Raw genomic sequence first — 14,385 nt, forward strand, 5'->3', positions numbered from 1 at the left:
TTTACCAAACAGCTCCATATAACAAAGCACTGTAAAGACCAGACACCTTGGCAGCAATACATAATTGTAAATAATCTTTAATAAAGTTTTTTTTTTTTTTTCTGTTTGTAATTATTCACCAGGCTGTCACTTCTAGTTGGATGCTTGTGGACTCGAATGCCATGGCATGTAGCATAATCAATCATAAAATCGGAATTAGCCACCTCGTAAAATATGTATGAATTGCCATGAGATCGGGCTGGCTGGCCTAACAGTTCGCAATTAAATCCATATCCTACCTTTTCTTGTAACCCGATAAAATCATTCCATGGCGCTGAACGTCATCGATGTTTAATCCACACGCATTTCTGAGCATGCCTGCTTGCTGGCGTTTACATAAATCCACAAGTCGTTCTTTTAGGTTAGGCTATTTCATTCAAGTCAATATAAGCAATAATGCTATGTCTAGCATTCTTTTACGTTACTGAGCATAGCAAATAAATTGGCTGCAAAACGGTATCCACTCACATGTTTAACATTTAGTCTGCTTATTACCACACTGCTGGTGCCACAAGGGGGCAGTGTGTCTGTAATTCTAAAATGAATAGCCACATTACTATATGCAATAGCCTGTATGAGATGATATAGCCCATGATAACTAGACTTTATACAGGTGTTACTATAACGATTTTGTAAATGGTGATCAGCGACAAGATAATGTGGAAGTACATTAACTTCAAAATAGTGGTAAAAATCAAGTATGAGCTCACAATTTTTTTTATTGTAGGTAATTTTCATTACTAAAACATCTAATTGCCAAATTTCCACTGTCCTACCTATAATTAATTTGTCTGGACAAGTAAAAACTTTAAAGTCATTTTTCTAAGTTTCACACTCTAACGAGTTAAGGTCTTTTGCCTTTGTAAGGCAGCATAGCGTTAAACATTTATGAAACGTAGGGACCAAAAATGTTTCTCCATTCTCTGACCTGCAAGCTACCTTCACCCGAAGTTCACAGAACAATCTGGAGGTGCTGAACTGAAATATTGATTGGAATCATCATCCATCCATCACCAAAGCATATTCACTTTTAAAAGTCAAGACTTTGTCTTCAGCAATGATTTTTCTTGTAAAGAACCCATAGGCCCTAAGATGCTTGGTTTCTAAAACACTTTGTGATCAGATCACTGAAACCCAACCTAGGCTCGTTGGAAAGATTCTCCCTACATTTTCTGCAAAACTAAAAAAAACTTACCTGTGCATATACAGTATTTCACTGCAGTTTCCAGCTATAATCGCAAATAATTGATTAATAAAGGCTTATTTTTGCGCATTTCCTCGCACAACACTATATTATGTGCTCAACACACTTTACAGCATTGCACTTGTAATGTGGAGGGCTGGAGTACAAGTCTCTTGAAACACAAGTTACGACACTCTACAATCAACAGTCAATGGACATTTTACTTTGAAAGTGAAACGTGATCATTTTGCAAAAATACCAACAAACACTGAGCTTTTTTATAAACCCAGTGAAAATGTGCATCGAAATGTACCCATTTGTACCCAGTCACATATTTCCAATGATTCTCCATCCCTGTTCAGAATATAAAAAAAAAAATAATTTTAATTTAACACCATTATGTTAGGTTTCCATTTTAAAGAATTGCATTGTGTTAAACTGACTTGAAACAGTTGCATTTTAGTTCAACTCAATATTTTCATTTTGAAAGAACATAAATGATTTTACTTGTGTAACTAGGAAGTGGATTTCCCCTTCCCATCATGCTTTGCACAGGGCTGGATAAGGAGAGTAAATCTTGAAATAACATTTTATTTTAGGCAGTGAGTGTAGAATGATGTTTGCCCAATAATTTATTTTCCTGTTAAATGTTTTAGAGTTCAACAAGCATAAAAATATCACTTCATCAATGTATCAATTTCATTTAAACTATATTTGATCAAATTGAGTTGGCCCAACTCAATTACATTTCATCACATGGATTTGTTTTTTATGAGTTGGGGCTACACTTATTTATTGGATGGAAATCCTGCTCTCAATTAAATTGAGTTCATCCAATGAATTATTTTTTTGAGTGTACACCAAAACGCTTGACTTAAACTTTGCTACATTGTACCAGTGGAAATCACACCTGCCTACCTTATCCTTTTAATTCTCCTCTTTACTCATTCACTCTTAAGCTACATAACATGGGTTTGTTTATACAATCATTTTTGTGCATGCCACGGAAGTAAATCCCCTAAATTACAGTTTTGTGGAACAGTCCATTTTACCATCTTGCACATTTGGTATCCCCTATTTTTGGCCAAAGTAATATTACATCAACTAAAAACTTATGTTTGGTGATTTTAAATAATTCACCATTGACAGAGCCATCGTATTTTGTTATGCGCGGCTATGTCCACTTACTATATACAACGCTTATTAGGCTTCTTTAGGCTTATTATTTGGGCTCGGCTCATAAAGCAATCCATGTTATGGAAATAATCAAATATACAGGTTGTAGGTTGCAAAAGTTTGGAATGTGGCTTATTTCCATAACGTGTTTGGATTTAAGTTTATTATATGTTTGCTCTGAATTGCTGTTTTTGTTATGGCAAGATCTGGCAACATTGAGTCAAGACATACCTCCTTTCATGTAATTTCTTGCACCGCAACTCTAATACATGTAACAACTAGTTGTTTGGTTCCATAAACACAGTGTAGATTTTTCTGCAAAAGCAAATCTGTATTTTTCGGAAGTAAATTTAGTTATAAAATGCGGTTGTTACTCCTGTGAGGTACTGAACTGTGTGTGTACAGAACAGCATTAAGCACTGCAAGCGATTTGACAACCAAATTTAGCTATAGTGTGTACATATCAGTTACATTTCAAATAGACATCATTTGTTACATCACAGAAGTCAGTGGGATACAGTATTCTCCCATTTCACTGCTTGCTGAGCTCTAATCTTACACTTAAACAGACTGGTCCATGCATAGTCTCAAAGGTTCCAGGGTTGACACAATGTCAGACTGAAAACCCTTCTTGGCTTTAATTGGAACTTTTACTTTTAGAGTGCTGATGATATGCGGACAATACTATAGTAAAGAAATACAAAGATATAAAATCATGCCCGATGAAACAGCTTGAATTAGTGATGACCATCCTACAAGTAATAATGTAATTTTAATAGCAATTTGCATTATATTGATTCCAATGTGTCCAACAGTAATTTCATGATATATAATAAATGTGAAATCCATTATTAGACTATAGTAAGTGCATAAGAGCCGTTTTTACACACCCTCTGCTCTCAATCGCATTTTCATGTGTCATTAACCGATCCCCATAATGAATAATGGAGCATCCATTTCAAAAATAATCAATGCAGACGAGTGAGACATTCATAATTGAAAAGAGAGATTTACCTCTCATTCGTTTCATGGAAGCCTCAAATTGACAGAGAGATAGATTGAATTTCATTGTCAGTGAATTTTGTGTGTTTGCCAAGGTTTTGTATCTTTCACTCATGAAAGCATATTAGGACAGCCAGCCGTAGATGAAGACTCTGTACTGCCTTTGAAAAGAGGGTCTGGGTGTTTGTGGGAGATGCAATAAATAGAAATGCAGTTCAGTATTAGGTTGTGTGGAAGGCTTTGTTGTATTTCGGATTCCATTGTTGTAGTTTCATATATTGCACGCTGTATATGACTCATGTCTGATAGAGGCTTTCAGCTGACACGTCTAGATGAGACTACACTGACAATCCCATCTATTGAAGATAGAGAGAGTGAGCGAAATGAAAGTGGTTGGCATAGTGATGCACTGTGGCATAAATTTTCACAGATGGCAGAAAGACCAGAGACCAGCTCCCCACCAACACACTCCACTCGACTCGGTAACCCTCAGACATGCATCCAGGTTCTCTCGCTCTCTCTCTCTCTCTCTCTCTCTCTCTCTCTCTCTCTCTGTGTGTGTGAGTGTGCGCGCACGTTTGAGTGGCAAGCTGTGCCCACATGACCCTCGAGGCAGAATCCAAGCTGATTCTGCCCACTGTGCCTGGAGAAACTGACAGACGCATTGTTACACACTAAAACTAACATGCAATTCTGCTGTGAAAAAGGTTTTTAAATCTGTATATTTGTGCGTTATCTAAAATCAGTCATGACACTGTTCTTAATGTGTTTTATGTGTTGAGATCACAACTGACCACATTAAAAAGCCAGGAATAAATTCACCCAAGATTATCTCGATATGGTCTAAAATGGATTTATTGAAGATATAAATGTGAATGCATTTTCATTGTTCATGTTCCACTAAGTGAAATGTAATTATGTAATAAATATGTAATTAAGTATTAAGAAAATCCACTTTTGCAATTTTCTCACCTGATTTAATCAAACAATATCCAAAATCAAACAATTTCCTCTTGAAATCTTGTTTCTATCATTTAACATCCGAAAGAGAGCACTTCAAGACTTTTTCTTCCCTTTTCTTCAGTTTCAATCCTTTTTACCATTTTTTTTTTTTACTGCTAGGAAACTCCTAAAATGGTAGAAATTATGTAATTATGGAAAATTAGTAGAATGACAGAAATGCTTCAGTTAATGCAACCTCATGTAATAAGTGGCGATTGGCATTTTACATTGGTAAGTGTGGTGTGATCTCTATTTAATCACACTAGAGACGAATTGTAAGGAAGTTAGTGCTTTTAGTCTAAAAATATCTAGATACTATTTGGATATGAAACACACAATGTTTTTGAATAAATGTGGCCTGTTGCTCTGTGACTCTATGAAAGCTCTGTTTGAGCACAAAACCAACATTAGCTCAACAAGTGCTGTGTTGTTTGACCAGTGGTCTCTGGTGAACCTGTTTTGGAAAATATGTAAACATAAACATATTACAGATATATTCTGGAATAGCTGAAGATGAAAAACCAGGGGTATGTTTCCATCTACTCCCTAGTTCAGTAAATACACTGCCCAGGGAGTCAGACATTTTCAGAACTGTGTGCTGCTTCACTCCCTATAAATTACATAGTGGACAGTAAAAAACACATTGGCTGCTCACTATAATACTTACCGGACATCTCATAATTTGTTCTCTATCAAGTCGTCAGAAGCGGCTGAGTGCATTTTTTATTATGATCCCTCACTTTTTAACAGTTACAGTGAAGATGTGTGATAAATAAAACAGATGACGCCAGCAAAATTTCAGTCATCTCATCGTATAGCAACGTTGGTTAATTAATGCCAGCTGCGTTTTTAATGAACAACATCATAACTGTGTCGCAGTCAATTGAATCATCAGTGTCCCACTGTTTTGCAAATCAAGATTTTAGAAGAAAATGTATATGCATATATAAAATAAATTTAAGGTGCTGTATTACATACAGAGTAGTACATTTTAGCTTTTATGCAGTTCAAGTAATGCTGCGTTGTGGCTCATTTTTTATTTTTATTTTTTATTATTACAGTGCAAGCATTTAAAGAATTTTTTTTTTTTAATAGTTTCAAATGAAGTACATGTCACATTGCAGGACACTGCTGTCACTGCTTGAAATGTCAACTACCCGCCTGCAGAATTATGCAGAAAGATTTCCACAGAATTTCGTCATTCAGCAGAACATTATTCACAACATTCTACACATCCACTGGCCTATGCATTTAGTCTATTACATATTTAGTCTAAATGAACAATGCTATCAATAAGACTTCTTATTCTTAAAAAACACATTTCACAATATTTAAATTCATTCTGACAAATTCTGATGGGGTTTTTTCCATACACATTCAACATAGAAAAAAAAGTGTTCAAGTCAAGTTGAGCTTTATTGTCATTCTGCTACATGTGTGGACATATAGTGGAACGAAATGTCATGTCTCACAGGACCACGGTGCTACATACTAGTTAAACATAAGATAAACATACAACAATGCAAGTATAAAAAAAACAAAAAAAACAATAGAGCATCTGACTATAGACAAAAATAGACCATCTGACTATACATATACTATAAATACTATAACTACTATACCTAGTTGCCTAGACATACACAAACTGAGACTGTACAAGAACTTTACATATATACTGTACATGAAATTATGCAAAGGAGATATTTGTACATGAAATTGTGAGAGAAAAAAAAGCAGCGCATAGTGCAAAAAGATTTGTAGTGCAATGCTCAAGTAAACATTATTTTGTAGTGCGATGCTCAAGTAAACATTTTCTTATTGAGTCTTTGTAGCAGGGAGTGTTTATAGAAAATGTCTAGTGTGCATATAGTGGGATGAGTGTGTTACTACAGGTGGTTTGTATAGCCCACTCACCTGTGTGTAGCACACTCAGAATTGCACTTAGGAAAAGTTGTCAACAGGGAGATTGGAGTTAAGAGCTCTCACAGCCTGGGGAAAAAAACTGTTGAGCAATCTGACAGAGTGAGCTTTGATACTCCGTTACCTTCTACCTGATGGTAGGAGCTGGAAGAGGTTGTGGGTGGGGTCTTTCACGATGCTGGAGGCCTTGCTGGAGCATCGTGCAAGGAAAATATCCAGGATGGAGGGGAGAAGGGGACCGATGATCTTTGCGGCATTGTTCACTGTCCGTTGTAGGGTCTTGTGGTCAGCAGCACTGCAGTTCCCATACCAGACAGTGATGCAGGTGGTCAGCACACTCTCAATGGTGCCCCTGTAGAAAGTAGTGAGGATGGGTGGCAGGAGACTTGCCCTTTTCAGCCGGTGGAGAAAGTGGAGGCTGTTGTCCCTTCTTGTTGAGTGACGTGACGTTTGTGGTCAAGGTGAGATCCTCTGAGATGTGCACCCCCAGGAATTTAGTGCTGCCGACTCTCTCCACGGTTGAGCCGTCGATGGTCAGTGGGGGATGGTCAACAGAGTTTCTCCTGAAGTCCATCACAACCTCTTTTGTCTTACTCACATTGAGGGACAGGTTGTTAGCACCACACCATTACGCCAGCTGTGCCACTTTCTCTCTGTAGAGCGTTTCATCGTTGTTGCTGATGAGGCCTACCACAGTTGTGTCATCAGCAAACTTGATGATGTGGTTGGAGCTGGACTTGGCAGTGCAGTCGTGAGTCAGTTCAAGGCAGAAGACTGAACAGAAATACTAGTTCTGTCACAGAATACCTCATCTGTAATCTAAAACTCAAAAGCCATCAGGTCCTTCAACATGACAATGAATGATTTGAATTGATGAATAGTGCTCGTATTTATACTTCTTGAGAATATGTCGTTGTATCATTAAAGCAGGCAGTTTAAATAGGACATCCTACTAAATATATCTCATTTAGGCTAAAATATTTAAACCACTGCACAAGTGATACATATAGTGTTTGGTTAAGATTACTCCCAAAGGTTACTAAATAAACGGCTTCACTCTCCCATTGACCTTGGGTTTTTAAACCAAGATAGGGCACTGCTATTATTATTTATTTAATAAAATACCTACAAAAACCACAGCCATAGAAGTGCGACACACAGCATTGGTTGACTTGTGTATGTGTACGTGCATATGCATATATGTGGAAGCAGGTCACCAGGATGGGACAGTATGCGAGTATGTTGTCAAGGGCGAATGGTGCCCAAGGATCAGTTGAACAGATTGTTTATGTGTGCTAGGGACACACTGCATTTTAATTAGTTCATCCGAAAGGGAAATGTGTCACCTCAAAGTCTCCGCTCAGTTTAAAAGCCTTTTCATGCATTTAGTCCACATGCTTTTCATTTTTGGTGGTAAATATTCAGAGTTTACCCGCAAACAATCACACATGATCTTCCCTGCAGTCTGTTTACACGGCGGCTGAGTTCACAGTTTGAAGCAACACATGGTTTGAAAAATGTAATTTGCAGTGTTGTTTGTTTCAAAGGCAGTGGCACATGAGGCGGTGGGAAATATCGATCGCCTCAAATGCACAGGCCCAGTTTTGTGCCCGAGTACATGCGGAGGTCATGAGAGGCCTACGCGTTACGCGTCCCCATAGGCTTCGGTTCTCCTCCTCTTCTAATTCTTTCTTTCTCTCTTCCAATCATCCTTTCACAGCCCACAGTGGCATTAACACTCCCTAATCTCCCTGATTCCTGTGTGCTTTTCAGCCCACAGTCCCATTAGACTCCTCAGCCTGATTTCCCCGCATCTACAAGCCCTGCTAAGTAAACAGGGTGGATTTGGGAGACCGTCTAAGCAGGTGTTAACTCTTGTTCTGCTCTGACTCCATGTTGGCATGTGAACAATACCGGAGCCCGTGGACGCACACCAAAGGCCTTTCAGCGCCGGGGATCTCCCTCCGGTCAGCCTCTCTTTGGGCCGGGGAAGGGGCGGCGCTCTTTGGGGGTATTGTATGGCCTCCTAAAGCCCCGCACTCCATTCTGGAGTGGCCGGCGACATCACAAAGAGGGGCGGGATTAGGCGAGGCTGGCCCTTGCCCCAGAGTCTCTTGGGATTATGCCTTTATGGCAGAGGGCAGTAACAGATCAGTGCCGAAAAGAGGCTGGAATCCCTGAGCCGGCCACATAGGGCTTTGAGGGCCGAAATGAGCGGCAGAGAAAATCCCCACGGCCCTTGTGTGTCGCTTTTTGTCTTTATCTCAGACTTAGGCTGAGCGAGGATTGTTGTGGTCTGGGTTGAGGACTCGCACTCCATGCTGCTCCCCTGATGGACATGTTAAGCCTGTTACTGCCTGTTCTCCACAATCTCTGAGGATGAGACCATAACTCTTCCTGTTTTGACTTTTCAGCTCTCCTCTGCGATTACATCACTGCCAATATGGGAATTTCCTGTGCAGGATTCGGCAAATCGCAATTCCAGTTAATTCAGATTTGGTTATGGATGAGAAAAGTAAAGATCATCGATTGTCGATTACGGTTCTAATGGACTCTATGCATGATCGCGTCCACATTTAGCCTCAGTGGTCACCGCAGCTTCCGGTACAGTGCACACAATATGACGAAACAATATTGATACGATTTACATTCACACTAAAGGTATTTAAAGCATGAAAACATTAAGTTTACCATAATTATATATATATTATAATATAATCATAATGTTATTAGAAATATGACAGAGTTTGCTACTACCACAGAGTACTATACTGGAAGCTCACGCAGAACCGAGATTTTAGCCAAAATATGTCCATTCCCTTGCCAAATAATGAGATCATTTTAATAATGCTTTTAAAATACTTATTGTAAAAGGTTGTTTACTTAGATTTTTAGACTTTTGACAGTATTTTTAGACTAATGAAATCCAATAATTAGTTGTAACTGTACTAAACAACACAAAACAAACAAAAACATTTAATTTATTTTATACAATTCTGCTGACAAAATGCATAATGTGTATGTTTACACATTGTCATGTGAACAAGCAGTCAGTAATTATACTGATTTAAGTCTTCTTTTCAAACTAGGGCCTTCCCCCGACTGGGTGGGCCTCAGCAAACTTCCAAGAAGGCCATAGGATGGACATAGTAATAAATGTAAATATTTCTATTGAAGATCATACAGAGTCACAATTTTCTGGAATCACAAAATGAATAGTAGTTCATTAAATGTAATATATTAACACTGGCAGTTTCTGTTAATTAAAAGGTTTGTAAACAAGAAGCATCATCATAATTCCATCCAGTAAGGGGCGGCAAAAAGGCTGAGAACCACTGCACTACACTGCACTCTTTTCTTAAAGGTGTATTGTATTAATTTTTTTCTGTCTCTGAACTCCACTTATAATATTAGTCATAATTTAGATGAACATTTCCCACCCTCCATCTCACTCTTACACATGTTCTAGTGTAACTACTGGTCGAGCAATATTTCTCACAATGGCTGATATTATCAGCTGATATTTTGCACTTTTTCATTATTGGCTGATAGGTTTCAGTTTGGCCCATAAGTCAAGCAGGAGTTTTATTTAAACAAAGAACCCAGTGCCTGAATCCTTCCACCTTCTTTAATTTACTGTCTTTGTTGAATTTTTTTTTAAATATGTTAAATAAATATAAATTTAAATGCAGAAATTGACCCTTCGCAGGAAGTTTGATTGATAGGCGATCTGACCAATCATAACGCTGAATCTACCATTTTTGTCTGACAAGCAAACCAGACAGGAGAGTAGATTAACGTTGATGAACTTGAACTTGAAAAATGGTGTGTATTGACACCTTTCTGCAGTTGAAACGATACCTTCTGATGTTCATTCATGTTTACTTCATGCTATAGCTAGAAGAGAGAAAGCGATGATCGGTTCATGTGCTGCTTGAGGCACTGCAGCGATCTGTCAACATATTAAAGAGCCACAAAATGGTATTTATGTTTAAGCAGAGACTTGTTTAATAACTAAAGGGTCTTTGCGAAGGGTCAGTTGTTATGCATGTTATTTAGTGTGATATCATATAGGCCTATATCAGCTTTGTATTGGCCTCCTTGCTCTCTAAGGTATTAGCATTGCGCATCAAAAAATCCATATTGGTCAACCACTAGTCCTAACCTGCCACAATTGTCATGGTCAGCGAGCAGAAGGTTTCAGTTTTTGTGTTGTAATACTGAGTGTTCTGCCTACAGTGAACTCTCACTGTTTGGAAATACATCTATACAATGCAGATTTACAAAGGGGTATTTCAGTGTTCAAAAAATGAACATTCTCTCATTATTTGTCTTCTACCTATCAGAAGTTGATCCAAAACTGTATGGCTTCCTTTCTTCTCTGGAACAAAAAAGGAGATGTTAGGCAGAATGACAGCCTCAATGTCAGCATTAACTGTCACTGTATAGAAAACAGTATGCAGTAAAAGAAAACGATGACTGAGATTCTGCCTAAAATTTGTTTTGTTCCACATGAGAAAGTCATACAGGTTTGAATCAACATGAGTGTAAATAGATAATGACAAATATTTATTTTTGGGGTAAACTATCCCTTTAAAGGGGTCATATGATGCGATTTCAAGTTTTCTTTTCTCTTTGAAGTGTTACAAGCTGTTTGTGCATAGATAAGATCCCTGAAGTTGCAAAGACTAAAGTCTCAAAACCAAAAAGATATTCTTTATAAAAGTTAAGACTCTGCCACACCCTCCTAAAACGACTCATTCAGACACGCCCCCACATGTCTACATCACGGTGTGGGAAGATTTGCAAAACACCGCCCAAACGTATACGCAATTAAAGAAGGTGTAACTATTATTCTCGCTGTAGTATTGTTGTTGCTGCCGCCGGCACAATGTCGTGGAGATGCTGTGTTTCGTTGTGAAAGCGAAAGTACTTTGTTTGGGCTTCCAAACGAGGACACAACTAGAAATCAGTGGTTAAGTTGTATTTACAACACTGTTCCAGAACAGTTCAACCCAAATGTTAGAGTGTGTGCAGCGCATTTTACGGAGGACTATTTCCAGAACCTGGAAGAGTAGCCTAAAATGCTGGCTTGCACAAAGGCTGTTTCTATAAAGTGGGGCAATTCCAACTTTGCAAGGACAGTCTGGCTCTTCTGACTCACAGCCTGTAAGTACGTTTTCTTATTTAAATAATTTGCCACTGACTGAGCTGTGTAGGGTAGAGCTTGTTGTTTGTAATTTCTCCGATCACAAATGCAGACATGGTAATGTTTACATTGCGCCACGTAAAAAAGACAGTATAAGTCATTATAATCAGTAATTATATGTCCCCACTGGATGCAACAAATGCCTTGTTTATAATGGGTGTTATTGTTTTTGTGTCGTCGCACCGGGACACAGCATCACAATACGGTAAGGGGGCGTAACACATCCGTCTCACGCTTGAGGTATTCGGCCAATCACAACGCACTGGATAGGTGGCCAATCAGAGCACACCTCGCTTCTCAGAACGATGAGTTTTGCAAAAATAGTCGCGTTTCAGAAAGGCAGGGCATAGATGAGCAACAATAATGTACTGTATGTGGAAAACAATGTGTTTTTTGAACCTTAAACCTCATAAACACATGTCATTACACCAAACACACACAAAAAAATATTTTTAGCAACATCATATGACCACTTTAAATTTTAGAAATGTTTGTATTTGTGGGATATCACACCCTTTTCAGTGTGGACAGATTTCTTGTTTTTGGGAAAGCAGAATTTAGGATTCACTTTACTGCTGTAACCTCAGGACTTCTATATGCAACTAACCTGAACCAAGTTGTTGATCAAAATGTCAAAGCCATGATGATGTCAGAACAACCTTACAGCTGAGTTGTCCTTTACATGTTCAAAGAGGACTTTGTATCTTTGAATCTTACATCTACATAGTACATCAAACTCTTGGTTCTTGAGTTTGATTCCCAGGGAAAGCTGATAAACTGATAATATGTATCTTTGCATAAAAGTGTCTGTCAAATGCAAATGTAAATGCACAAAAAAAAGCTAGATAAATCCATGATGTGTTCCCCTTAAAGCCCCTTGCAATGTGATTTTGACAAAATGACACCTTATCTCAAATCTGAGTAAAATATATGGCACCTAATGAGAAGTTCTGAAATAAATATATAATATAGATTCTCCAGACCACTGCTATTGACCGTAGATAGACAAACAGATTTGTAGTGCTGAGACTTATGATGGATGTAGTTTCATATTTCCCAAAAGCAATAGAAGAGCAATATAAAAGTCCTAGAAATATCTCCATGAAGGTAGAGTTTGGCTGCAGCTCAGCTGTTCAATAATTCAGCCTGTTCTTTCGGAATGTTATATAGATGCAGGAATATTGACAATTTTACTAAGATTGACAAAGATTTTCATACTAAATCAACTGTGGATAATTATTTGTTTTGTATAATTTGTATGTATTATAGTTTGTTGTATTTTAGTTGTTCCTGGGTAAATGTTCAGATCTCTGTGTTGTTCTCCTGCAGCTGGCGTGTAATGACAGTGAGGTGTATGAGGAGACCAGTCATTGTGTGTCTCTGCTGGCTCAGCTGTACGGAGGAGAAGGTGCGGATCGCCTGCAGCCAGAGGAGCTGCTCAGCCTGGCACACGCACTGCAGACGCACACTGAGCCCAGACAGCAGAAACTGCTGCTCCGTGTGCTAAAACGCTTGGTAAGTGCATGCAAATGCTGATCTGAGACCAGCACGTACCTAAACAGTATATTATGAATGCAGTATGAACAATTCAAAATACGCTACAGTAAAAGCAGACTACAGTCTTGCTGTATTGAATGTGGGGGGAAAGTGGGAAACTAGATCTGATTTTAAATGTGATGCTAAATTGCTTAACCATTTTTAAGCATATATTAAGTAGCTATATGTTTGCACTAAACAATATACAAAGTTATTTAAGTTACTAATACAAAATAAGTTATTAAATGCCATATTTAGTCTATTTTCTGATTTTATTTATTAATGTTACTATTTATTAATAAACCATATCTATTTTTTCTCATTTATTTTAATAATGTTATTATTTATTAAGGCACCAATTCAGCTCTAATGAGTAAAAGGAATAATATCAAAGAGTAATAGGATATCATATATGAAGGAAAACTATTTTTGAGCTGAACTTTCTGTGTGTGACTCTGTAGGAAGAACAAGCTGGGATTTTTTAAATTATTTTATTTATTTATTTTCAATTCTGGTGCTGTCAGAGACAGTGTGTCAGCTCAATATGTGATGTGCCTGTGTGTGGCAAATCGAACCCTCTCTTTAATATTGGATGGTCTGTGTGGTAGGAGGGCATGAACTGTGTTTCCTGTGCAGTGTGGCCTTCTGGGTCATTGAATGGTTGGCTACAGCCATGCGGAATGAGGAGGATAGCATCCAGACCCTCATGACTGTTGATTTCCTCTCTTTTTTCATTTTTATGCGATATTAAATATTAATATTAGACATGTCCAATATCATATAAGTACTAAGGCCTTAAAGATAACGTAGCGAAAACAGGCTGTTTAATTCAGTTCTAACCCTGTCCTGATCCTGATGCATGTATTTGTTGATTAGGGGGACTGTCCAACATCAGCAAGGACAAAAAATAAATCATCAGTCTGGATGAAAATAACTCAGCAGGGATGTTTACAATCATCACACTAGCACTGATTGTGTGAAAGTCAGCATGTCATTGATCATTCAATTCATTTATGATGGGCGAGACCATGAGAATGACTGATTTCTCAATCAGGATTAATCCCTGTCGTTATCCATGTTTTCAACCATTTGCATCTATTAATGAATAACATTTATTTGATCATTTGCAAGGCAGAGATTTCCATAATCAGTGCACATTATTCCAAAGAAAACTTTGCAAATGAACTTTCGTAAAAATCTAATAATTTGCTTTACCTTTAAAAAATGGCTTTCCATTTCGGCTGACGTTACTATGCACGCTTATTTTTCAACCCAATTTCTTGTCCTATAGAGACCAATCAGTTGGCAGTGGTCAGAA

General features: G+C 38.0%; 1 protein-coding gene across 1 annotated transcript in view; it reads left to right on the plus strand.

Annotated features, from left to right (window-relative positions):
- Positions 1-14,385, plus strand: part of LOC306887908 (serine/threonine-protein kinase ULK4-like) — a gene marked incomplete at its 5' end in the record, with an annotated part of 228,790 nt that overhangs the window by 192,429 nt on the left and 21,976 nt on the right. The window contains 1 exon segment of the mRNA XM_079445936.1: positions 12,861-13,046. Within this exon segment, the coding sequence (XP_079302062.1) occupies positions 12,861-13,046 (186 nt within the window).

Source organism: Barbus barbus (assembly GCF_936440315.1).
Source record: "Barbus barbus genome assembly, chromosome: 21".
Lineage (NCBI taxonomy): Eukaryota > Metazoa > Chordata > Actinopteri > Cypriniformes > Cyprinidae > Barbus > Barbus barbus.